Here is a 26,284-nt window from a genome sequence, read left to right on the forward strand (position 1 = left end):
ATTAGATTTACAAAGTGGTCACTGAAAAAATACTAAAGTAGTCGTATTCAGTGAAGCCCACTGTGGAAATCTGGATTCCTGGTTGGCCTACAAAATCAGGAATCGCGGGCTCAAAACGCCCTGGGGTATACCATGCAAGTTCACCGGCACGGGGCCCCGGTGGACTTAACTGGTGGGACGGAAAACTAGTACGAGCCCCAGAGTGGCTCGTACTAGTGTGGGACACAGGGTCCCTAGCATGGCGGTCCCCTTGCTCCACCTGGCGAAGTCTCCGCCGCCTTGGGGGCTCATCATCATCGCTAGATGATGAGGAGGACGCGGATGACCTAAGGAAAGTGGGGTCATCCTCGTCCTCACTGGGGCTCTCGGACTCGGAGGCAAGCTGGGCGTATGCCTGCTCGGCTGAGAAAATCCGGCGGGCCATAGGGGAGTGTGTGTGTGTGGTGGCACGGGTGTTCACGAACTTGCCCTAAACCTAACAGACAAAAAAAAGACAATTTTTAAAAATAAATAAATTCAAACTCGCTGATCAACCGTCCGAAGTTGATCAGCGGTGGGGTGTGCGATGCGCTAACAGTGGCCGGGCGCTAAGAGTGCTTGCGCCCCAAAAAAAGTTTGGGGGGAGGGGCAAGCTGCAGCACCCCTGGGGTTCTAGGGTCACACAGCTGTGCTGTGGACCCCAGACACCCAATTTAGGGTGATGCAACAAAAACATATTTTTTTTTTTTTTTTTTTCACTAACTTTCCCTGAATATCCCTGCCTACCCTAACCTTTCCCTAAATACCTTGGGGGTGCTGGGGCACAGATGGGGGTGCTGGCTGATGATCCCTAAACAGATGGGGGTGCTGGCTCTGGAGATCGATGTGCAGCTCTCTCTCTCCTCGGCTCCCGGACTGAAAAGGAGGAGAGGAGCGCTGCTGTAATTTGAAATGCCCAGCCGACTAATGAGAGGCGATCCTGAGAGGTAATGTCACCATCACCTCTCAGGATCGAAGGATGGTTATTGGTGGTGTATTATCACACCACTGATCACCATCCTGTTCCGGGTTATCTGGTCCCCAGAGACCCGGAAACGCAGCAAACCGCAGGTCTAAATTGACCTGCGGTTTGCTGCGATCGCCGACATGGGGGGTGTCACAGGGTCCCCCGGCGCATTGTCCCCGGGTGCCTGCTCAATGATTTGAGCAGGCACCCAGTTCCGATCACCGGGTGGCGGTGATCGGAACTACACATGACGTACTGGTACCTCCATGTGTCCTTAAGTACCGGGGCAACATGCCGTACCAGTACGTCATGTGTCCCAAACAGGTTAACCTCTCACCTCCTAGATGTATTAGAAATTTTGACAAAACTAGGATGGCAAATAAACTGGGGAAAGTCAAAACTGACCCTTTCCCAAAGTTGTGTATTTCTAGGGCTGGTTCTGGATTCGGTGAACCTATGTTGTATCTTTCCTCAGCACAAGATATCCTGATTAAGAGATGGTAACCTCAAAAGATCGAACCATCAGACAGGGTATGGCAGTTATAGGCAAAATTACCTCCACGTTAGGGGTGGGCGATATGCGATATAAATTTGTGCCACGATATGGATTTTGAGCATATCGCCTATATCGCCGGACCGCGATATGATCGCGCTCTCTGCGCGCACCATCTTCTCCTGAGCCGGCACAGTGGAGAAGGAGAGAGTCCCTCCCTCCCCACTGTGCGCGGCTGCCGCTGACCACCAATGACAAAAGAGGAGGAGGGGAGGGACTGACAGTAAATCATTGAGTTTTCACGATCTCAGTGAGCGCGTGAAAACTCAAATCCGATGGTATATTCTAACCCCCAGGCGTTCCCATGGTGACAGGGACGCTTGCCTGGGGGTTAGAATATACAGGGCCACGCCGCTGACAGTAGCACATTTAAAAACTAATCAGTAACTTTAACTTTATTAATTGGTGATCTCTTTACTGTATACCTTACTAGGTCTTAGCTCCGGTAACAGCAGGCAGTGCGGGCGGGCGGCGCTCACTCACTGACGTCATGCGCCTGCTCCTCCCACTAGACGGCGCAGGCGCGTGACGTCGGTGAGTGAGCGCTGCACCCCGCACTGCCTGCTGTTATCGGAGCCAAGACCTAGTAAGGTATACAGTAAAGAGATCACCAATGAATAAAGTTAAAGTTACTGATTAGGTTTTAAATGTATTCCTGTGAGCGTCGGGGGGAGGGGGGGGTGTCTGTGGATGGCACCGTTTAGGGGAGGGGGGGTGTCTGTGGATGGCACCGTTTAGGGGAGGGGGGGGTGTCTGTGGATGGCACCGTTTAGGGGAGGGGGGGTGTCTGTGGATGGCACCGTTTAGGGGAGGGGGGGTGTCTGTGGATGGCACCGTTTAGGGGAGGGGGGGTGTCTGTGGATGGCACCGTTTAGGGGAGGGGGGGTGTCTGTGGATGGCACCGTTTAGGGGAGGGGGGGGGGTGTCTGTGGTTGGCACCGTTTAGGGGGAGGGGGGGTGTCTGTGGATGGCACCGTTTAGGGGAGGGGGGGTGTCTGTGGATGGCACCGTTTAGGGGGGGGGGGGGGTGTCTGGGGATGGCACCGTTAGGGGAGGGGGGGGATCTGGGGATGGCACCGTTTAGGGGAGGGGGGGATCTGTGGATGGCACCGTTTAGGGGAGGGGGGGATCTGGGGATGGCACCGTTTAGGGGAGGGGGGGGATCTGGGATGGCACCGTTTAGGGGAGGGGGGGGATCTGGGGATGGCACCGTTTAGGGGAGGGGGGGATCTGGGGATGGCACCGTTTAGGGGAGGGGGGGATCTGGGGATGGCACCGTTTAGGGGAGGGGGGGGATCTGGGGATGGCACCGTTTAGGGGAGGGGGATCAGCTCCCTGCTGCTGTGTGCACAAAGCACAGGGCAGCAGGGAGAGTGTAAAGTCCTATTCACCCTAATAGAGCTCTATTAGGGTGAATATGACAAGGGTTCTACGTTCTAGCCCTTAAGGAGACTAATAGTTATTAAATAAAAAGTAAAAAAAAGTTTAAACACGCCCCCCCAAATATAGAAAACAATATATCGCGATATATATCGCATATCGCACATGCTTAAAATTATATCGCAATATAGATTTTAGGCCATATCGCCCACCCCTACTCCACGTTACCCGCCGTCAATTGGGCCCTGTTTCACTCCAGAACACTTCAATGGCAGATTCTAATAGAGTGGCAGGGATCACTATCCCCATTGGATGGCCCGCTTCCTCTAACCCATCAGGTGATACAATCCTTAACTTGGTGGCTGGATCCTTCAAATCTGTCTCAGGGCTTTTCTTGGAATCTACAGGAGCAGATTACGATCACCACAGACGCCAATCCGACTGGATGGGGGGTTGAACAGGAGGTATGGAGCTCAATGGAGAGTCAGGACTCCCAGAATATGAGAGAGCTCAGAGCAGTTCTATTTGCTTTAAGATTCCTACCCATAATACAAGGAAAAGGAATAAAGATCTTCTCAGACGATGCCACAGTGGTATCCTACCTAAACAGGCAAGAAGGGATCAGATCAAAAACTCTTATGTCCTTAGCCGCAGACATTTTTTGATTATTCCTTATGTTCCTTTTATCAAAGCAGTACACTTAAAGGGAACAGAAAACAAGGTGGCAGACTATTTAATCAGAAACCTTCTAGATCAGGGAGAATGGTGTTTAAACCAAGAAGTCTTCAGACAGATAATTTAGCTCTGGGGCCATCCTCAAGTAGACCTCTTTGCAACCAGGGAAAACAAAAAATGCCATCTATTCTTTTCCTCAAATCCGGAAGATTCTCCGACAGGAATAGACGCCTTCTCCCTTCCGTGGACGAATCAGCTTCTGTATGCCTTTCCTCCTCTAAGGCTTCTTCCGAGAGTGTTACAGAAGCTGAGGCAGGAACAGATGAGGCTCATTTTGATCGCCCCTTCTGGCCAAGGAGAACATGGTTCACCTGATTGAGAAGGCTTTCTCTTACAGATCCCTGGATTCTTCCGGACAGGCAGGATCTGTTGTTTCAGGGTCCTGTCTTCCATTCGGAAGTGAGAAACCTTCATCTAACAGCCTGGTATTTGAAAGGAAAATCCTAGAAAGCAGGGGTCTATCTAAGGTAGTTGTATCTACCCTTTTATCATGTAGGAAAAAAAGTAACCTCTACTATTTACCTCAGAATATGGAAGACATTCTTAATCTTCTCAAAAACACGGTAGATCACTTGAGTTCTCCTCCTATATCTAAAATATTAGATTTTTTTACAAAAGGGTCTCTAAGAACCTAAGACCTAGCACTCTTAAGGTACAAGTTTCTGCTCTTAGTGCTTTTTTTTATTTCCCTATTGCCAATCATCCATGGATTAGAAGATTCTTTAGAGTAATTAGTAGGATTAAACCTGTGATCAGACCCTCAGTTCCCCCATGGGATCTTAATCTAGTTTTGTCTAGAATGATGATGGAGCCTCCTTTCGAACCACTACAGAATTTGTCTATTAAAAATGTCTTTTAAAATCGCGTTTCTGGTGGCGATTACCTCTGCCCGGCGCGTGGGAGAGATTTTCAGCCTCTCCTCCTTATACTAACATCCTGGAGGATAGAGTGTTCGTTAAACCAGATCCTTCTTTTCTACCTAAAGTGGTCTCCCTGTTTCATAGAACCCAAGACATTGTTCTTTCATCCTTGTGTCAGTCCCCAAAGAACGAGAAAGAAAGGAGGCTCCGTTGTCTAGACGTTAAAAGATGCCTATCTGAATACTTGAAAGTCACTAGTCAATGGAGGAAATCCTCTAGACTTTTTGTACAATTTGGAGGAAGAAACAGAGGTTATAAAGTTTCTTCTAGAACGCTAGCTAGATGGATAGTGGGGGCTATCACCTTAGCATATTCCTGAGCAGGGGAAACTCCCCCATTGGGTTTGGTGCTCACTCAGCCAGATCCATTTCTACCTCTTGAGCAGAGAGGGCTAATGCATCTCTAGAACAAATTTGTAGGGCTGCTACCTGGAATTCTCCATGTACTTTTTTTCGACACTACAGATTAGATTTATACTGAGGACCGGCTATCTTTCGCAGACAGTCTTCCCCCCCCCCCCCCCCCAAGCTGGTTACTATTCTACTAGTCTCTCAAGGGTGCTGTCATGGGCGTAAGTGAAATTTAAGGTTACATTTACTGGTAATCACTTTTCAATGAGCCCATGACAGCACCCTTGAGAGACCGCCTCATCCAGGACAGGAAATTTGTGTTAGCTGTGTCTTGGGACAAGTTCTTGCAATTAACTGGTGGTATAGGGGCAGAGCTGCTTCTTAAGAGCTCTCCACGACAGTTCCCGTTTCCTGTCCTGGATGGAGGCGGTCTCTCAAGGGTGCTGTCATGGGCTCATGAAAAAGTGATTACCGGTAAGTGTAATCTTAAATTTCCCCAACCAGCCAAAAACTGTTTCTAGGGATATCTTTAGATTCGGTGTCTCGGAGATCATTTCTGCCTTTGATCAAAATAGAGAAATTGAAAAGCCAGATAAGAGAATTAAGAGAGGCTATTCTGCTCTATCAGAACAGCAATGAATATTCTAGGAAGTCTCATCATGTATCCCGGCAGTTGCTTGGGCTCAATTCCATCTAAGACCCCTTCAAATATGTATTCTATCCAAGTGGAACCGGTCACAGGTGACCCTAGAGAAACAGATCTTTCTAGACGAAAATGTAAAAAATTCCCTAAAGTGGTGGCATAGACAACAATCTACAGAAGGGAATATACTGGAAGCAATAACGTTCCTTTATCACAACGGACGCCAGTTTTTAGGGTTGGGGGGGCTGTAGTTCAGCAGGAAACCTATCAGGGCAGATGGCCACTCCTCATAAGACGACAATCCTCGAACTTCAGAGAACTACAAGCAATTTGGGATTCTCTGACGAAAACATAGCATTTATCAAAAGACCGTCATGTTCTAATTTATTCTGACAATTCAACAGCAGTATCCTTCATTCAGCATCAGGGAGGGGAAGATCCCATCCACTTCAGAGTCTAGCAAACAAAATATTTTCTTGGGCGGAACAAAATATAATCTCGATCTAGGCAGTTCACCTAAAGGGATCTTTAAATATAGAGGCAGATTACCTGAGCCGTCATGTTCTGGATCCTGGGGAGTGGAAATTATGCCCAGAAGCATTCCAGTTGATAATAAAAAAGTGGGGCAAACCGTCAATAGACCTTTTCGCCTCCTGAAAAAATCGGCAAGTAGACCAATTTTTCTCCCTCGACCCAAGAGATCTCCCAACAGCGGTGGATGCTTTCAATCAGGACTGGACATCCCGTCTAGTATACTCATGCCCGCCTATACTTTTTAATTCCTAAGGTCCTCCAGAAATTGCAGAGAGAGAAATGTACCTTGATGTTGGTGGCTCCCTTCTGGCCCAAGAGGAGCTGGTTTGCACTTCTAAAGTCACTCAGCATAGAAGCCCCCTTTTACTACCTTTTGAGATTGGATCTGTTGTATCAAGGTCCCATTGTCCATCCAAATTTAAAAATCCTAAAGTTGTCGGCCTGGATTCTGAAGAATCCATCCTCTTTTAAAATTGGGGTTATCTAGTAATGGGGTTTCCACCCTACTCCTTAGCAAGAAACATAATACAAACAAGGCGTATTTTAAAGTTTGGAGGAAATTCGTCACATATCAACGATATTCGATTTTTCTTCAGGACGGATTAGACCTAGGTCTGTCTTCTAATACCCTAAGGGTTCAAGTTTCAGCATTGGGGGCTTTATAGAATACTAGTCTGGCTGAGTTTCCCTGGATAACCAGGTTCCTGAAAGTAACAGACAGGCTTAGACCAACAGTCGGGAATATGGTAGCACCCTGGAACCTTAACACGGTCCTGTCAGGGCTAACTTCGGGCTCCTTTGAACCATTAGAATCTAGTTCCATAAAATGGCTCACCTTAAAAACCATTTTCTTGGTAGCTATTACATCAGCGAGACGTGTCTGTGAACTCCAGGCCTTTATCTATTCAGGATCCTTTCCTCAGTATTTTTCAGGACAAGTTAGTGTTTTTTAGATCCCAGTTTTTTTACCAAAAGTCGTTTCTACCTTCCATAGATCGCAGGATATAGTAATTCCCTTGTTTTGTGCCAACTAGGGTTGTTGCGGGTATCGAAATTTCGATACCCAATCGATACTTTTGTCCCGGTATCGATACGATACCGGGATTTCCGTTTTTTCGATACTGGGCTGCGCTTCTGCGCAGTCTAGTATCTCTGAACATGAGCGCGCTGCTGTCGGCGCGCTCATGTTCTCTCTCAGCAGCACGGGGAGAAGGAAGCTGTCCTCCCTCCCCCCTGTGCTGCTGCCGCTGCCACCAATGAGAAGAGAGGGGCGGAGGAGGGGCGGCAATGAGAAGAGAGGGGCGGAGGAGGGGCGGCAATGAGAAGAGAGGGGCGGAGGAGGGGCGGCAATGAGAAGAGAGGGGCGGAGGAGGGGCGGGCGCACTGCGCCACCAATGATAGGATTACTATCAGAGCGATGGGAGGAGACATCAGCTTCACTAGTGGGCGTTCCTTTTCCCTGCGCTGCGATTGGACAGCGCTACAGCCAGGGAGAAGGAACGCCCACTAGTGAAGCTGATGTCTCCTCCCATCGCTCCGATAGTAATCAGCAGCATGTGGAGCAGGAGAGGAGACAGTAATGGGGCACTGCTAGGGTTGCCACCCGTCCGGGATTGACCCGGACAGTCCGGGTTTGCAATCCTGTGCCCGGGTACAAGCCTTTCTTAGACCCGGACACAGGATTATTCTATTCATTGAAACTGCAGACAGTCAGTGTGGAGTCCGTCCGATCGCATATTTAAGCTGCTGCTGTCTGAGTGCACTGCACTGTCACTGATGATCAGCTGAGCGGAGCGCTCCCTCCCCCAGTCCCCCTCCTCCTCCAGTCTACAATCACTACAGTGATGCGGCTGCCAGGCAGGCAGCGCAGCCGCAGCAGCTCACTCACTGTTTAGTAGTCTCCAGTCTCCTCGCTCCTCCTCTGCCTCTCAGTCCCTCCCTCCTTCTCTCTGATAAGGAACTAAGTCAAGTCCACAGGAAGTGACATCAGAGAGAGAGGCAGGGAGGGAGATTTGAAATCATTCTTCCAGCAGCTCCAGGCTCCAGCAGCCTGCCCAACTAGTGCCCAGCCCAGACTGTGCCCGCTGTGCCCTGCTAGTTTTTCAACATGACCAAGACTGAGTCTGACTGTGACACTAGGTAATCACTTACTTTACTTCTAAAAAGGTATAAATATAAAACATTTGAAGCATGTTTGTAACAGTGTTTAAACAGCCTCAGGTTTCTGAATCTGTCAATCAGAAAAAACATTTATGTTATGTAGCTGATTGACATTAGCGATGGGCTGATGTCAGCAGTGCATAACAGTGTGTTTTATAACTCCCTGCCTGCTGCCGTTCTCTTAAAGGGCTTCTGTCACCCCACTAAAGTGTTGTTTTTTTTTGGGGCCAGTTAAATTAGTTATATTGCGATATATGAAAATATAATGGTGTTACTTACTTTGATCCAGCAGTTTATTCAAAAAATGAAGTTTTATCATATGTAAATTCGGTCTCTACCAGCAAGTAGGGCGTCTACTTGCTGGTAGCTGCTGCAGAAATCCGCCCCCTCGTCGTGTTGATTGACAGGGCCAGCCGGGATCTCCTCCTCCGGCTGGCCCTGTCGGCATTTCAAAAATCGCGCGCCTGTGTTGATTCGGCGCAGGCGCTCTGAGATGAGGAGGCTCGTCTCCTCAGAACTCCCTCAGTGCGCTTGCGCCGATGACGTCTTCTATTTCGGTGATGTCATCGGCGCAGGAGCACTGAGGGAGTTCTGAGGAGACGAGCCTCCTCATCTCAGAGCGCCTGCGCCGAATCCACACAGGCGCGCGATTTTTGAAATGCCGGCTGGCCCTGTCAATCAACACGACGAGGGGGCAGATTTCTGCAGCAGCTACCAGCAAGTAGCCGCCCTACTTGCTGGTAGAGACCGAATTTACATATTATAAAACTTCATTTTTTTAATAAACTGCTGGATCAAAGTAAGTAACACCATTATATTTTCATATATCGCAATATAACTAATTTAACTAGCCCCAAAAAAAAAAATCACTTTAGTGGGTGACAGAAGCCCTTTAAAATAAAGACATGATATGCTAATGAGCCTCTAGGTGCTATGAGGGCGTTGCTGCAGCACCTAGAGGCTCCGTCCATTCACCTTTGGCAGTGGCACGCCCATGTTTAGTTGATTGACGTCCGAGTTCTCCTCTTCGTCCCGTAAATCCTGCGTCTGCGTCGAATACTAAACAGTACGGCGCAGGCGTGGGATCAGGGGCGTAACGATTGCGGTGCGACAGCAATCAGGGGTGGAGGTGGGACATGGGCGTGGTTGGAGGCGGGGCATGGGCGTGGCTGGAGGTGGGACATGGGTGGGGCCTGGAAAGGGCCCTCCCTCCCTTCTGTTCGGGTTTGGCTTGAAGAAAAGGTGGCAACCCTAGGCACTGCGGGCGAACGGAGCGGCGCCCAGGACTAAATGGTGAGTGCTGAGACATCGCTGGGCGCCGCTCTGTGTGGCCTAATAGTGAAAGTCTGGACTCATATACAGTAGTCAGTCTTTAACACATACAGGAGGCGGGTGCCGGCAGCAGAATCGCATTGCCGGCACCCTGCCCCTGACAGGGAGCTGCGATCAGCGGTGGTCCAAAATCATTGGTGGTGCAGTGTGCCCCCCCCCCCCTCAATCCCCCCATCCCATTAAAATCATTGGTGGCACAGTGCGCCGGCCCCTCTCAACCCTCTAGTATTAAAATCATTGGTGGCAGTGGCCACAGGGACCTCTCCACTCCCCCTCATTGGTGGTGCAGTGGCAGCTTCTGATCGGAGCCCCAGCTGTGTAAGCCTGGGGCTCCGATCGGTTACCATGGCAGCCAGGACGCTACAGAAGCCCTGGTTGCCATGGTAACATCCCTGATGCTGTGTGCACAAAGCACAGAGCAGCAGGGACAGTGTGGAGTCCTATTCACCCTGATAGAGATCTATCAGGGTGAATAGGAAAAGGGATGAAAGATCCCAGGTTCTCGCCCCTAAGGGGGGAAATAGTTATTAAATAAAAAGTGAAAAAAAAACAAACACTAAAATATGAAGTATAAATCACCCCCCTTTTCCCAATTTCACATATAAAATATATAAATAAACATATTACATCGCCACGTCAGAAAAGTCCAAACTATTAAAATATAAAAAAAAAATCTAGGTGGTGAATGCCGGAACAGAAAAAATAAAATAAAAACTGCGCGATTCGCCATTTTTAAAAATGAGGAATGCACGTGGCTTTTTTTGTTTATTTTTTTCGCGTGGTATCGAATGGTATCGAGTATCGCAATACTTTTTCATGGTATCGAAACCGAATCAAAATTTGGTATCGCAACAACTCTAGTGCCAACCCCAAAAATGAATAAGGCTGAGTTCACATGGGCGAGTTTTCCGCGCGGGTGCAATGCGTGATGTGAACGCATTGCACCCGCACTGAATCTGGACCCATTCATTTCTATGGGGCTGTGCAAACGTGCAGTGATTTTCACGCACGGTTGCTAGGAGACGATCGGGATGTAGATCCGATCATTATTATTTGCCCTTTATAACATGGTTATAAGGGAAAATAATAGCATTCTAAATACAGAATGCATAGTACAATAGCGCTGGAGGGGTTAAAAAAAATAATTTAACTCGCCTTAATCCACTTGATCGCGCAGCCGGCATCTCTTGTCTTCATCTTTGTGCTGTGTGCAGGAAAAGGACCTGTGCTGACCTCACTCCGGTCATCATATGGTCCGTCACCATGGTAAAAGATCATGTGACGGACCATGTGATGACCGGAGTGACGTCACCACAGGTCCTTTTCCTGCACACAGCACAAAGATGAAGACCGAAGAGATGCCAGCTGCGCGATCAAGTGGATTAAGGTGAGTTAAATTATTTTTTAACCCCTCCAGCGCTATTGTACTATGCATTCTGTATTCAGAATGCTATTATTTGCCCTTATAACCATGTTATAAGGGAAAATAATACAATCTACAGAACACCGATCCCAAGCCCGAACTTCTGTGAAGAAGTTCGGGTTTTGGGTACCAAACATACCGATTTTCTCACGCGCGTGCAAAGCGCATTACAATGTTTTGCACTCGCGCGGAAAAATAGCGCATGTTCCCGCAACGCCCGTGTGAACTCAGCCTAAGAGGCTATTTTTCATACCTTAGAGTCAGGTGAGCAGTACTAAGGTATCTAGCAATCACAAAGGATTGGAGAATGATTTTGCTGCCCAAATAGAGGTAAAAGAGCGGCGAAAAGTTCTATTTCCCGCTGGATAAGAACAGCTATTTCAGAAACCTATAAGTCGGAAGGGAAGGAAGCCCCTCCTTCACTTAAAGCACACTCTACAAGGGGCATTGCTGCTTCTTGGGCAGAGAGATTGTCAGCCTCTCTACAACAAATTTGTAGGGCGGCAACTTGGAAAAGAATACATACTTTTACCAAGCATTACAGGCTAGACCTTTTTTCTAGCGAAGACATGGCCTTTGGATGGAAAGTCCTTTGTGCTATTGTCCCCCCCTGAAATATTCTTTATTTCTCAGGATGTGGTGTCATGGAGACGACTAGGGAAAGGAGTATTGCACTCACCGGTAATCCGGTTTCCTGGAAGTCTTCTTGACACCACATACTTCCCACCCATTTATTTTAGTACATAGATTGCTTACATTTTTTGTTTTTCTAAGTCACTTATCTCTTTATCCTGGTTACGTTGGAAATACACTGGTGATGAAGGGGTGGGATTTAAACCTGTGTTTTTCCTGTCCTATCAGAGGAAGTTAGTCTCCTGATGTGCTGTCATGGAGACTTCCAGGAAACCGGATTACCGGTGAGTGTAATACTCATTTCATGCTTACCTGTTCCCCACCGCTCTTGTCCTCTGCACTGCTTCCTCTGTGAAGATGAAGACCCCGGAGGCAGCGTGGAGGACAGGGAGCAGGTAAGTATGAATCCTTAGCTTAGCGGGGCAGGCTGCTGGCACTTGGTAACATGGCATTAATGGAGGAGAACTATGTATATAGAAACTTCCAGCTTTCCTATAATTTTATAGGAGGTGGTAAGTTAACCCAGATTTAATACAAGGCTGGACAGAACCCAGTCTCAGTGGTGACTACAAAAACGCTCCGTGTATAGGCAGCTGGCTTTCTTACTATATTAATACAGTTTTCTATTTGTTTTCAGCCGTGCCAAAGATGTCACCATGCCAGCAAAGCTGCCCATGCGCTTTTTCACCACCGAGTCACCAGTGGTGGACCTCTTCCTCGGCCAGATTGACTATGCAGATATCCTTCGTCAGGACTCGGAGATAACCTTGTTTTTTCTGTATGCGCCCTGGTGTGCACAGTCCAATGCTGCAAGAGAACAAATTGAGCATGTGGCTAATAAGCTTGCAGATCAGGTAAAGTGATTATTTCTGTATTATTATATGTTCATAAAAATACCCCTTACTTAATTGATTTCAAAGGCCCTCATTGGGGTGAGACCAGACGGTGGGGCGAGCTGTGTGCGGAAGCCAAGGACTGCACGATTTTGCAGTCCTTGGCTTCCGCACACAGCAAATATATGTTCTCCTTCACTTTGGAGGCAGAGGTGGGGCCCGCACCTATCTGACATTGATGGAATATCCTAGCACTATGCCATTAATGTCCCAGATGGGGCAATAACCCAAAAATATGTATTTAAAATAACATTTTGCACTAAATAGTAGCAGAATTGCCCTGGAAAACCAGGAATTTAAGACCCTTAAAAGAAATTTCCTTTTGAAGCAATTTCCTAATATTTTGTGAAGACTGTACCCTGAGGTGGAGATTCACTTTAACAGCATCATCCTGAGAGTGAGATGTCGCTGCTTATTTCTGTGGTTGAAATCTATACAGAGAGCCTGACTTCTTCTTACATTTTCTTTTGTAGGTACTTTTTGTGGCTGTCAACTGCTGGTGGCATCACGGCAAATGCAGGAAACAAAGAAGTTTTTTTTATTTCCCAGTGATTAACTTGTATCATAGGAGGTAAGTGGCCATGCACAGTCAGTTAATGTGTAATGGCTCTGCAATATGTCGTGCTGCGATCAAACGAGGTGAATTTTAACCTTCCTGACCTCAGAAGTCCAATGCACTTTGCAGTATAGACGGCATTACATATGATGTGCAGTATAGACGGCATTACATATGATGTGCAGTATAGACGGCATTACATATGATGTGCAGTATAGACGGCATTACATATGATGTGCAGTATAGACGGCATTACATATGATGTGCAGTATAGACGGCATTACATATGATGTGCAGTATAGACGGCATTACATATGATGTGCAGTATAGACGGCATTACATATGATGTGCAGTATAGACGGCATTACATATGATGTGCAGTATAGACGGCATTACATATGATGTGCAGTATAGACGGCATTACATATGATGTGCAGTATAGACGGCATTACATATGATGTGCAGTGTAGACGGCATTACATATGATGTGCAGTGTAGACGGCATTACATATGATGTGCAGTGTAGACGGCATTACATATGATGTGCAGTGTAGACGGCATTACATATGATGTGCAGTGTAGACGGCATTACATATGATGTGCAGTGTAGACGGCATTACATATGATGTGCAGTGTAGACGGCATTACATATGATGTGCAGTGTAGACGGCATTACATATGATGTGCAGTGTAGACGGCATTACATATGATGTGCAGTGTAGACGGCATTACATATGATGTGCAGTGTAGACGGCATTACATATGATGTGCAGTGTAGACGGCATTACATATGATGTGCAGTGTTATTCAATGCACTGTGCAGTATGGACGGCATTATATATGTGCTGGTTTGTATTGGTCAGTATATGAACAGCATTACAAACGATTTTCTAGTAATTAATTGCTCAGTGGACAGCAATATGATGTGCTAGTGAGAGATTCAATGTACTGTGCAGTGTGATTCAATGCACTCTGCAGTGCAGACTGCATTACATGTGTGCAGTGTGGACGGCATTACATATGTGTTAGTGATTCAACATGCTGTGCAGTATGGACGGCATTACATATGATGTGCAGAGTTATTCAATGCACTGTGCAGTATGGATGGCATTACATATGATGTGCAGTGAGTGATTCAATGCGCTGTGCAGTATGTCTTTCTATTTTCTTAGCCTCCTTGTCCTTCTAAAATACACCACTTAAGTAAGAGCATCGCACATTGTCAAGGATATGCAAAATCAAGTAGTGGCCTGTATCGGCCATCTGCTGGTTTCGGGGGTCTTAGTGAAAATGCTGCCTCTTGCTGCATGCATGGACAGATTCTAGTATTGTTCATCCTGCTACGTGTTAGTTTCTTAGTTTCACTCATTTTCCTGGGTTTTCAGCTGGTTAACTGGACAATAATTGGCATCCGGACAAGCTGTAAACTGGTAAAATCTAAAACTCAGAATTATAATAAGGATCTGAGTAAACCATAGAGTACCGTTTATTTTTATTTTTTTCATTTATTTAAGCTATAAAAATAACCTGCCATCATACAAGCAATAAGACATTTTAAGAAAACAAATTCGCATAAAAAAAACAACCTACATAAAGTAGTGGGGCAACTTTCTGCTGCATCACTATGGCTACTACTGCCACATACAAGCTTCTAATTTGGCTTCATGTGTTATGTTAATGGTGTAGTATCAGAATTTGGAATGAATTCTATAGGTACGGCATGACTTTACTCGCTTAGTCGGGACCCACACCTCAGAATGAATGAATCTCCCTGGTTTTCCTTGGTCAGCGGTGCACCTGAGCAGAGCGGTGTTGCTGAAGCCATGAGCACCACTGGTCGGGAATCCGGCTTTGCTTTGGATATCTGCTTGAAGAGCTGTCGGCAAGCTGGCACTCTGCAGTCGATGGGCATCTGCTGTAGTTAACAGTATATATTAGGGTACATATTCCTGAATTCTGTACAGGACACCTAGAGCTTCCATTCAGTGTAATAAAGTGATGTAACCCAGCTGTCCTTAGTTTGAAAGTAGATCCTTTCTCACAAGTTTTTCATCAGTCCAGATATTTTTTTTTTTTTCTGTCTTTTTTTTTTTCTTTCCATCTTAATGTGACATATTTTTGCTTGCAGTTTTGGACCCATTGAGTATAAAGGCCCCTTGACAGCAGGATATATTGAGAAGTTTATTCGAAGAGTTATGAGCCCTGTTTTTATATATTCCTTCCAAGGAAAAATTAAGGATTTCCTTTCCAGCTTGGAGGTATTGTCAGCTTGTCTCTCTTTGGCTTTTTTTTAGCCATATGAAAGGCCGCCTTCATACAGCGGGGTTTATGTCTGCCTCTAGGATTACTTGTTAGATGAGCTATAAAAGCTTTCTTTTTCTTCACTCTCCTTTAAGATCCTTTGGGGGAATAAAATGGGGAGTCAAAATGTCAGTAAAGCTGTCTCCCCCTTTCTCCTCTATCTGTCTCCCTCTTTCCCTTTCCTTCTGTCTCTGTCTCTCTCTGTCTCTCTGTGTCTGTCTCTCTCTCTCTGTCTGTCTCTCTCTGTGTCTCTCTCTCTCCCTCTCTCTCTCTCTCTCTCTCTCTCTCTCTCTCTCTCTCTCTCTCTCTGTCTCTCTCTTTCTCTCTCTTTCTCTCTCTCTCTCTCTCTCTCTCTCTCTGTCTCTCTCTCTCTCTCTGTCTCTCTCTCTCTCTCTCTCTCTCTCTCTGTCTCTCTGTCTCTCTCTCTGTCTCTCTGTCTCTGTCTCTCTCTCTCTGTCTCTCTCTCTCTCTCTCTCTCTCTCTCTCTCTCTCTCTCTCTCTCTCTGTCTCTCTGTCTCTCTGTCTCTCTCTGTCTCTCTAGCTTTTGCTTTTTCAGAATAATGGTTATGTAGTTATATTCATTCACCAGCAGGTGGTGCTAGTGTTTTATTCCAATGCCTTAGCCCAGGGATGGGCAAACTGCGGCTCTCCAGCTGTTGTAAAACTACAAATCCCATCATACCCTGCTGTAGGCAGACTGGGCATACTGGGATTTGTAGTTTTACAACAGCTGGAGAGCCACAGTTTGCCCATCCCTGCGGGTTAGCCTAACTTTAAATTGTATCTGGTATTGCAATAGATGTCTGTTAATCTAGGTGTTAAGCATATCTTTATGAATTTTTGGTTACTTTTACTCATTATTTTTAATTGTCCATAGAACTGGCAGGTCTTCTGCACATGCTTTGGGTCTGTAATTATCACTTTACTTTTAGGGACAAGATCATAATTACCGTATTATTAATATAGTATATTCAGATAATCTCCAGCGAGGTCCAAAGGTTAGACTTTTAGGACTGGTGGAAAATTTTACGTTAGACACTCCTCATAAAATAGCTGTTGGTCAACTATTATATACTGCCTGTCCAAAAAAAAAGTTGCCACCTGGATTTAACCAAGTAGATAGTTATGAGCCTCCTATTGGATAATTACTGCATGGGCGATTATCTTTCAGCTGGCAACAAGTTATTTAACCCCAACTGGTACAATGAGTTGCTTCTCATTTCTTAAACAACCATGTCGAAAGACACATCTCGTGGTCGTGGAAAAGATGTTAGTCTGTTTGAGAAGGGTCAAATCACTGGCATGCATCAAGCAGAGAAAACATCTAAAGAGATTGCAGAAACTACTAAAATTGGGTTAAGAACTGTCCAACACATTATTAAAAACTGGAAGTATAGTGGGGACCCATCGTATTCAAGAAAGAAATGTGTCCGGAAAAAAATCCTGAATGATCGTGATCGGCGTTCACTTAAACGTTTGGTGAAATCAAATCTAAGAAAAACAGTAGAACTCAGGGCTATGTTTAATAGTGAAAGTAAGAGCATTTCCACACACACAATGCGAGGGGGACTGAAGGGATTGGGACTGAACAGCTGTGTAGCCTTAAGAAAACCACTAATCAGTGAGGCAAACCAGAAAAAAAGGCTTCAATTTGCTAGGGAGCATAAAGATTGGACTCTGGAGCAATGGAAGAAGGTCATGTGGTCTGATGAGTCCAGATTTACCCTGTTTCAGAGTGATGGGCGCATCAGGGTAAGAAGAGAGGCAGATGAAGTGATGCCCCCATCATGCCCAGTGCCTACTGTACAAGCCTGTGGGGGCAGTGCTATGATCTGGGGTTGCTGCAGTTGGTCAGGTTTAAGTTCAGCAACAGTATGTGCTCCAAGAATGAGGTCAGCTGACTACCTGAACATACTGAATGACCAGGGTATTCCATCAATGGATTTGTTCTTCCCCGATGTCACGGGCATATTCCAAGATGACAATGCCAGGATTCATCGGGTTCAAATTGTGAAAGAGTGGTTCAGGGAGCATGAGACATCATTTTCACACATGGATTGGCCACCACAGAGTCCAGACCTTAACCCCATTGAGAATCTTTTATTTATTTTATTTTTTTGGTGGCAACTTTTTTTTGGACAGGCAGTCCAAATTCAACTAATTTCCCCTAGTAGAAGGGAATGTATGAGCCCATAAGATATCAAAAACAATGGGCTTATGTTAATTTTTGAAAAATTGTGGGCTCCATAGTTGGATACCCCAGGTATGATACTTTAATCAAGGAGTTTGGTAACAGTGTCTGAAAATAATTAATTTCTAATAATATGCTGGCAATTCGTGTAAAATAGAGAACTTTACAGCAGCCATGTTCATATCTTCACATGTAGGATTACAATGACAGGTAACACCTATATCTTTACACTACACAGATTCTCACCATTCACAGTATGTGATGTCACAGCCCATCTCTTCTTTCCTTGTACAATGACCTCTGCACAGGTCACAGAGCATGTCTAGAAAACTCTCCCATAGAAGTCCGTGGACATCTCCTGTCTGTCTCTGTATGGTCCACGTGGCATATTTCTAAATGTTGACACATTCCCTTTAAGAATAAATGAAGTTCATGATCATTTTTATTCTCTTCATTGCAGCCTGGTGTCCTGGGTTTTTTCGAATTCAATGCGTCACCTCAACCTCCTGGTTATCTGACATTTTTTAGATCTGCTTTGCACTCATTACAAAAAGGTATGTGTATGCTTGATGTAGTAATACGCCCCCTCTGCCGACACAGGCGCCTATATTGCATTATGGTGCATTAGTGTACACTCATCCGATCTCATGGATCCTTGATGCTATAACGAAGATAACTAAACTATTAGGTCGGAAGTAGTGAGGCAGGTTTACTATTAGGCTACTTTCACCCTTGCGTTATTGTATTCCGGTATTGAGTTCCGGCAGAGAATTTCAATACCGGAAAATAACATTTCCATTCAGGATGCATCAGGATGTCTTCCATTCCAGCAGCATTCAGTTTTGTGACCGGACACAAAACTGCTGCAAGCGGTGTTTTTGTGTCCAGTCATAAAAATGAAGAAAATAAAAAAACTGATCTGTTACAGAAAAAATGCTGAGAGCACATTGATGCAAGTTATAGAACATATATCCTATTCTTGTCTGTTTTTGCAAGCAAAAATAGACATTTCTAAAATGCAGGCCAAGAAAAGGGCAGGATGCACATGGCCAGTATCCATATTTTGTAGATCCGGATATGGTCGCATGCAGGAGGCCACGGCCTTACGGTCTAAAAAACGCTCCAGATTTATCATGGTGGCTGATGCTGGCACAGCTTTACATTGTCTAGTCAAGTTTATACCACCTATTAGTTGGCTGCTTTGCACCAGAATTGTGCACCAAAAACTCTGGCACAATTTTGGTGCACAGTGTCACATTTTAGACCATACTGTTTCCCGCAGGCCATGCCGGCTCACTGAGTGCAGTACAGAAAGTGTGTAAGACACTTACTACGTGTGGTGCAGATTCATTAGAAAACATTGCCCTAATGAGTTCAGATGTCTTGATCTAAGGTGGTGCAGTAGCAGGACCTCAAATGAGCAGCTAAGAAGGACTGATGGCACCCGCCAAAGTTCTCATTTCCTGTGACTGGTGTGTAATAATGGGAGCCGTTTGATATATGCAGATGTGATATTGAGGTGTCGTCAGGCTTTTGGCCATGTAGGGTATTTTATCCATTGTGGCTCTAATTAATGGGCTCATTTTGTTATGAGTCATGAGGCGATTACCATGCATGCACGTTTCCCGATTCAGGCGTCCACTGCTCTCATTATCTGACACTGCGGAGAGGAGTATTTTAAATGCCACATTCTCTTTTGGGATAATAAATGTGTAGAAATGTCAGGAGGTGGCTTTCAAATAATAGCGCTTTTTTTTCTTGCCTTGAAGGCTAGGAACACAGCAGTGAACCGCTTCCACCCGGTGTGAGCAGCAGGGGGCGCTTTAAGAAAAATTTAATTAGAGAAATGGATCAAAAATACAATATGCTACACTATGGACAACCATCTTCTAAGACTTAAAGGGGTACTAGATAATAGTCTTTTGTAATATGCACTTTTTCTCAGGGATTTAGGGGCAGTTGTGTGACTGAGGCGACTCCCTGGGAAGTCAGTGGCTGCCATATAGGTGCTCTACCACAATGAACACTAAGGTCCATTTGTATTTTTTATTTTTTTTGTCACGTGGAGGAAACCGGAATACCCGGGGGGAAGTCGCGCAAACACTGGGAGAAAATGCAAACTCCATGCAGACTTTGTCCCTGGGTGGATTCAACCCCCAGTGACACCAGTGCTAACCACTGTAATCTCTCAGACCCCCCACCAGTCATGAGAATATTGGTCCCTTGTTCTGGAGTGGTGATTGCGCATGCTTACTTCTGTTCCATTCAGACTCTTTGACTGTCCGAGATGGCTGTGTACAGCACTCGGGGTTCTCCGGAAGTCCCATAGAGTTAAGTGGAGTGGCATGTCTGTCTGCTGCTCCATTCATATGGGAGAAGGGGAGTTAGACACAGGACCCGCATTCTATAGACTGCTGGAACCCCCCCAATCCCAATCTTACCATGATCCCCCTACCCAATACCTCTTTAATTCTTAGAAGAAAGTGGTCCAGCATTACAATATGTAGCATACTGCATTTTATGAAGTATAACTGGTTACTACTGAAAAACTATATTAACCCTATCCCTGCCACGGACATGTCACCCATCCTAGTAGAAAGGCACTTCAGCAGCCAAGGACGCGAGAGAGATGTTCTTTTTAGTAACGGCTATATCTCAGGCTGTATAGCAGATTAATATGCAGTCTATGTCAGTTTTAAAGCTTTGAGCTCCTCGTCCTTGTGGATGACAGCAGGGGAGGGTAGCAAGTAATTTTGTGCATGTTCTACCCCTCGATCATAACTGCTTTCTGATTTGTCACCTGTAGACATGTATGTATGAACTCCTCACATCTTGTGTGTTTGCAGAGTATATTTGATTTGCATATGGGCTTATTCTCTGTGACTTATTTTTCATCTGTGTACAGTGCACCGCACATAGAAGTAAGTAGTGTTCTGCCCACCACCAGAGAATACCTGAGAAACCCTTATGTATGTCCTATTCTGGTCCATGTCTCACGAAATATGGACCTGGAGAATTGTCTCTAATGGTCACCGGGTCAGTATGCTGTATGGACATGTGGACCTAACTGCCATAGTAACCCCTTCCCCCTGTATTGGAATTTTTATTTATTTTTTCAATTGAAAAAGTGTAATTTTATTTTTTACATGGAAATATTTTTTATTTCGTAAAACTTTTACATTTTTTTAACCATTACTAATCCCATAAGGGGACTTTAATCGTCAATCTTTTGATTGCTTCTATAATACATTTTATATTGCTAATTCAGTACAAATGTATTATACTCAGTCACCAGCAGGCTGTGCCAGAGAGGTGAAGCTTGCTGGGAATATACTGCTGGTAGGCCCGGGCCGTCATTAGGTCGACAGCTGCCATGCAAAGAAAATGACCACTGTGTTCTGTGGGTCAGCATGATTATGGCGATACCAAATATATGTTTGTTTTACTATTTGCTATTGACCACAGCTAAAGATGAGCGAAATTTTATAAAACTTTGATTTGGCTGCTTCGACGAATTTCACAAAGTGCATTTCTTTGTGAGTAGCGGGCGCAATGACTGGGAGCGGTGATTACACCATCCACCGTCGTTGAACCCCACAGATGCTGTGTTCATTGCTGGAATCTGAGATTATTATTATTTTTTTGGGCTTTCAAGGGTTAATCAGTACAAAAAAAAAAAAAAAACTTTATCCATTTAAGTGCTAAGAGGCCAACACAGCCATCTTGATTGAAGATCCCACTCGAAATCTTGCGTGGCATGTGATGACATCACACTGACCGGCGTGATGATGTCATACGTCACCATGCATGAGATTTTGCGGGGGTTCTTCAATCAAGGTGGCCGTGGCTGCCACTTCATGGTCAAATGGATGAAGTATGAACATACCATATTTGTGGATGCAAATAGGGGAGACATGGTGTCATGACCCCACTATTTGCATGTGCAAATTTAGAGTCCATTCACACGTCCGCATCCGTTCTGCAATTTTGCGGAACGGGTGCAGACCTATTCATTTTCAATGGGGCCAGAATGTGCTGTCCGCATCCGCATTTGCGGATCCGCACTTCTGCATCCGTGCTTCCGTTTCCGCAAAAAAATAGAACATGTCCTATTCTTGTCCGCAATTGCGGACAAGATTAGGCATTTTCTATTATAGTGCCGGCGATGTGCGGTCTGCAGATTGCGGAATGCACATTGCCGGTGTCAGTGTTTTGCGGATCCGCAATACACTTACGGACGTGTGAATGGACCCTTAAACATCAATAAGTTACTTACCTGAAAACAGATGGACATGGATCAGGCTGAAATCATCATAGAAGAGCCAAGGAGCAACTTGATTGGAGGAAGAATCCACCGTTGCCACGAGGATCAACCTATAGGAGAAGGAGAAAGACAGTTTGGTGCGCACACACGTAAGTGGCAGTGAAGAAACCTGCACTTAAATGAAAAATGGGAGACCTCCTAAAACAATTAAAAAAGCAGAAACTCACGGAGGTTAAGAATAACTGAAGCGATGTCTTCATGAGGAGAGCAGCATCATTGAATCGGATCTCCAATAATTGAATCCGGTCTGCGTAGCAGCCTCAGGCAGGAGTGCAGAGCCGGACACAAGAAAAGACATCACTGCGCTCCGCCGCAACGATGCTCCCCAGTCTGCACCTCCATCAAAAAGAAGTCGCAAGGAGAAAATAAACTATTCCCCACCTCAAGACACCATAAGACGCAGGAATATAAATTATTCTGCATAATGCAGCACAAGAGGCCGGGAAAATAAAAGATCTTTTATCTCACCAACGGTCTCCTCCAGCAACTGCCAGAAGGCTCCATTCACCACCGTCCAGTAATAATGGGTCCGCAGCCGTCCGCAAATTGCGGAACGGGTGTGCCGACCCATTTGTTCAGAATGGATGTGGAGAGCACACTATGTGCTCTTCGCATTTCTGGAGGTGCGCCGCCGATCTTCCGTTCCGCGGCTCCGGAAAAAATAGAAACATGTCTTATTTCTTGTCCGCAATTGCGGACAAGAATAGGCATTTCTATGGGGGTGCCGGCCGGGTGTATTGCGGATCCGCAATGCACTACGGACGTGTGAATGGACCCTAAGGCTTGTGAAACCAATCGCATCAGATCTTTTAGCAAGACACAGGAGGGTGAGAATATAACTAATATACCCACATTGAATAGTTACTGCTTTTTACAGTGCACTAATTGAAATATAAAAAATAATACACTCATTTCTGATACATTATCCGATGAAAAAATACAACTCTTTAAAGAATTTTTTACTTTTATGTCTCACAAGGAGGCTAGTCAGAATCCAGTGACTATGGTCGTCACCAGGCAGACACTCTGATTCGGATAGTCTCAAGGAAACTGATTACATAACCACTAATGTTTACCCTCCTGACAATTCAATTCACACCCAAAACGACAGATGATTAATTCCATCCTTGGAAATGAGTAGTGGTATAAAAGAAACATCTGTGAAATAACTAATGCCATGCCAAATTTCCCCGAAGGATTTTATCTGTCCGTCAAGTTAAAGAAAACATTTGGAATAGGAAGATGAGAGAGAAAGAAACCAACAAAAAACTTTCCTGAATTGGCCACAAGCATTCTCCATATATTCGGCAGTTCTGGGTGAAAAACAACCAAATATTTGCAGCGGGTTATTTCACCATAGAGGCGTGTATCCTAGAGGCGTACAAAAACTTTGGAGGATCAGCATGGTGCAATTATGACGAATCATTTAGTCAAAAAATTTGCTTTTCTACCCAGATCTAAATTAGGGGTCCAAAGACGTTGGATTGTGAATTAACCACCTGTTACCACAAAGGTCTAATCTTTTTCGTCAGCAAATTACAACGAAAGGAATTTGCTTTGCATTCAATGAGTCCACTTGCAGATGGCAAACAAATTGCAAGCACGAATGCACTTTTTGCAATGGAAGCCACCCAGCAACAAAATGCTTTAAAAAGCAAAACTGGCATCATTCAAATACAAAAGAATCCAATAGATTAGGTGTCACCATTGATCATATCAAGGCTCCTCAGCTATTTAAAAATGTACCCAAACACAACGATGGCTGAAATATTAATTGATGGCTTTTTCTCAGGTTTTTATGTACCTGTGTTCTGGCTTTTCCTTTGTGTAAAAAAAACTTGAAATCTGTAAAATTAAAGAAATTAGAGGTTCAGGAAAAAATAAAGACCTTTCTGAAAATAGTCGCTGGTCCTTTGCCTAAATTTTTAAAAGGAGATCTCCACTGGGTCTAGTCCCAAAAAATGAACATAAGTTACCACCTCATTCACCATTTATCATATCCCAAAGATGAGTCTTTGAATGATTTAATTGATAGGGGCTGGTAGGAATGCATTAAAGCAGGGGTGCACAACCTGCGGCCCCCAGAGCTATGGTTTGCGGCCCCCGTCCTGCTGGGCAGAAACAGCTGATCCTGCAATCAGCTGTGTTTCTGCCCAGAGCGCAAGACAGCGGATGGATCACAGGTTTTGCTCCTGCACTGTAGCAGGAGCGGAAAGGGTCCCCGGCTATTAGTGAGAGCGGGGAAGCCGAGGAGAAGACGAAACTGCTTTATCAGCGCTTCTGCCTTCTCCACTATGAGCCCTCTGCAGTGTGGAGCCGGCGATCACCTGATCGCTGGGTGTGTGTCGGGGGCAGAGGAGCGCAGAGCTGCAGGGTCAGTAGACCCTGATCAGCTCTGTTCTGGTACAAAGTCCCCCCCAGCAGGCTGGTTTCAATGTAACTGGGGCTCCTTTGGATGCTCCAGTTACAGTGGAAAAAGTCAACCAGCTTAATACCCATTTTTCAGGTGACAGAAACCCTTTTAATGGCTAAAACAGACAAAAAAAATCTGCCTTCAGATTATTACCAATAAACCCAACGGGCTACAACTCACTCTGTTTTCAATTTGAAGGCGAATATGATGACAAAGCATTACCGATGGGTTTCTCTTTATCCTGTTTTTAGTTTGAGGCATTCTCGACCTTCTTGCAATGGATGTTAGAAAGTCATTTAAGTGGTGGTTATGTGATACACTACTTGGATAATTTTCTATTTATTAGAAAAAACAACACAGATGATAGCAATAAACTTCTAACTACTTTCTGTAACATAGCAGGGTACTTCAATATTCCAATAGCAGAAGAAAAGACTGTCTATCCCACAAACAAGTTGGGCATTTCCATCGACCACAGAAAAAATGGAATTTAAATTACCAGAAGAAAAAATATTCTCCTCTCATATTATATTAAACAACTTATTATCAACAAAAAGTAGTTACTGAAACAGATGTGTCCGACTTGGTGACAGGTTCTTAAAGTTGTTTTCCAACCTCCAATGCGTTTTTTAAAAAAATTACCCCTCCATCCCACACAGCCAGCGACCTGTCATGGGAAGCATATTTACTTGCTCCCTGACGCTTTGTTCCGGCTGTGTGAATCAAGCCCCATCATTATTACTCTTTGATCTCTGAATGTAAACTGAGGGCATGGATGGGGTTCTTGTTTGCCGCTGCAGCAGTGACATGTTCCTAAGCGGCATATCAAAAATTTTAGTGCTGACTTGAAAAAACTGTGATTCCACCATTGGTTTTTGAGGTTTTGGTTGTATGGCATTCAGTGTTGTGTAAGTGACGTAATAACTATTCTGTGGGTCAGTATGATTACACCAATATGAAATTTATATATTGATCATATATTTATGGTCTGTCCTGAGGACCGGCCGTGAGTATACAAGTACCAAAAGCCCCCTTTAAGCCCTAATCTGAAGGCCCTTCTAAGGCTACTTTCACATCTGTGTTGTGCTGTCCAGTTGAGATGCGGCACAGGCTCTCAAAATCGCAGCACGATGATTCCGTTTTGTCCCCATTGTCAGTGGTGACAAAACTGAACAAACCGGAACAGAGTTCACCAGAATGCATCCCATTATGGTTTATTGCGTTCTCATGCTGGACACAAAACCATGCAAGTCAATGGTGCCGGGTTTGTTTGTTTTTTCAGACAGGAGAAAAACTGATCCAGCGCCCATCGACTTAAAATGGTTTTAGTGTTGAATCTGGTTTCTTCATTTTTTATATAATACAACCGGATCCGCTTTGAACGGATGTAGCCGGTTGTATTAGGACCGAAGTGTTTTGCTGTGTTTTTGAGATCCTCTGCCGGATCTCAAAAACGCTGATGTGAAATTAGCTTAACACAGACCAATAATTATGCAATTATCATTCCCAATAATTGCCCTGTGTAAGTATGCCACTAATTACCCGACAGATATGCAATCTAATGATCGCATCTTGTGGCACATTAAAGGGGTTCTCCTGGAATTAAGAAAAGGGAAATGCTTCAATATTACTTTATTATAAATATATTCCCAAATACCTTTCATTAGTTATAATGGCTTGTTTAGGAAAATGGCTGCCGTCCTATTAGTGCATAAAAAAACCTGTCCTAATCACACAGCAGGACAAGTTACTTCAGGACACTGATCCAAAGAGCTGCCTCATCCTGCTCTGCTTGTCAGGGATTATGATCCTGAATACAGCTGATAAGATCTTTAGCTGAATCTGTAGGAATTGAGTTGATGAGGAGACATGACGCACAGAAAGGACGGACAGGACAGACTGTGGTAATGGAGACTGCATACAAGTGCTGCTGCTCATTCTCCACATCCCCACCATCG

General features: G+C 45.0%; 1 protein-coding gene across 1 annotated transcript in view; it reads left to right on the forward strand.

The window, feature by feature from the left end:
- The window catches only part of TXNDC11 (thioredoxin domain containing 11), a 76,446-nt gene that overhangs the window by 17,193 nt on the left and 32,969 nt on the right, over positions 1 to 26,284 (forward strand). The window contains 4 exon segments of the mRNA XM_040439217.1: positions 12,286 to 12,502; positions 13,015 to 13,112; positions 15,226 to 15,355; positions 18,050 to 18,143. Coding sequence (XP_040295151.1) covers positions 12,286 to 12,502; positions 13,015 to 13,112; positions 15,226 to 15,355; positions 18,050 to 18,143 — 539 coding nt within the window.

Source organism: Bufo bufo, chromosome 7 (assembly GCF_905171765.1).
Source record: "Bufo bufo chromosome 7, aBufBuf1.1, whole genome shotgun sequence".
NCBI classification, from domain to species: Eukaryota; Metazoa; Chordata; class Amphibia; order Anura; family Bufonidae; genus Bufo; species Bufo bufo.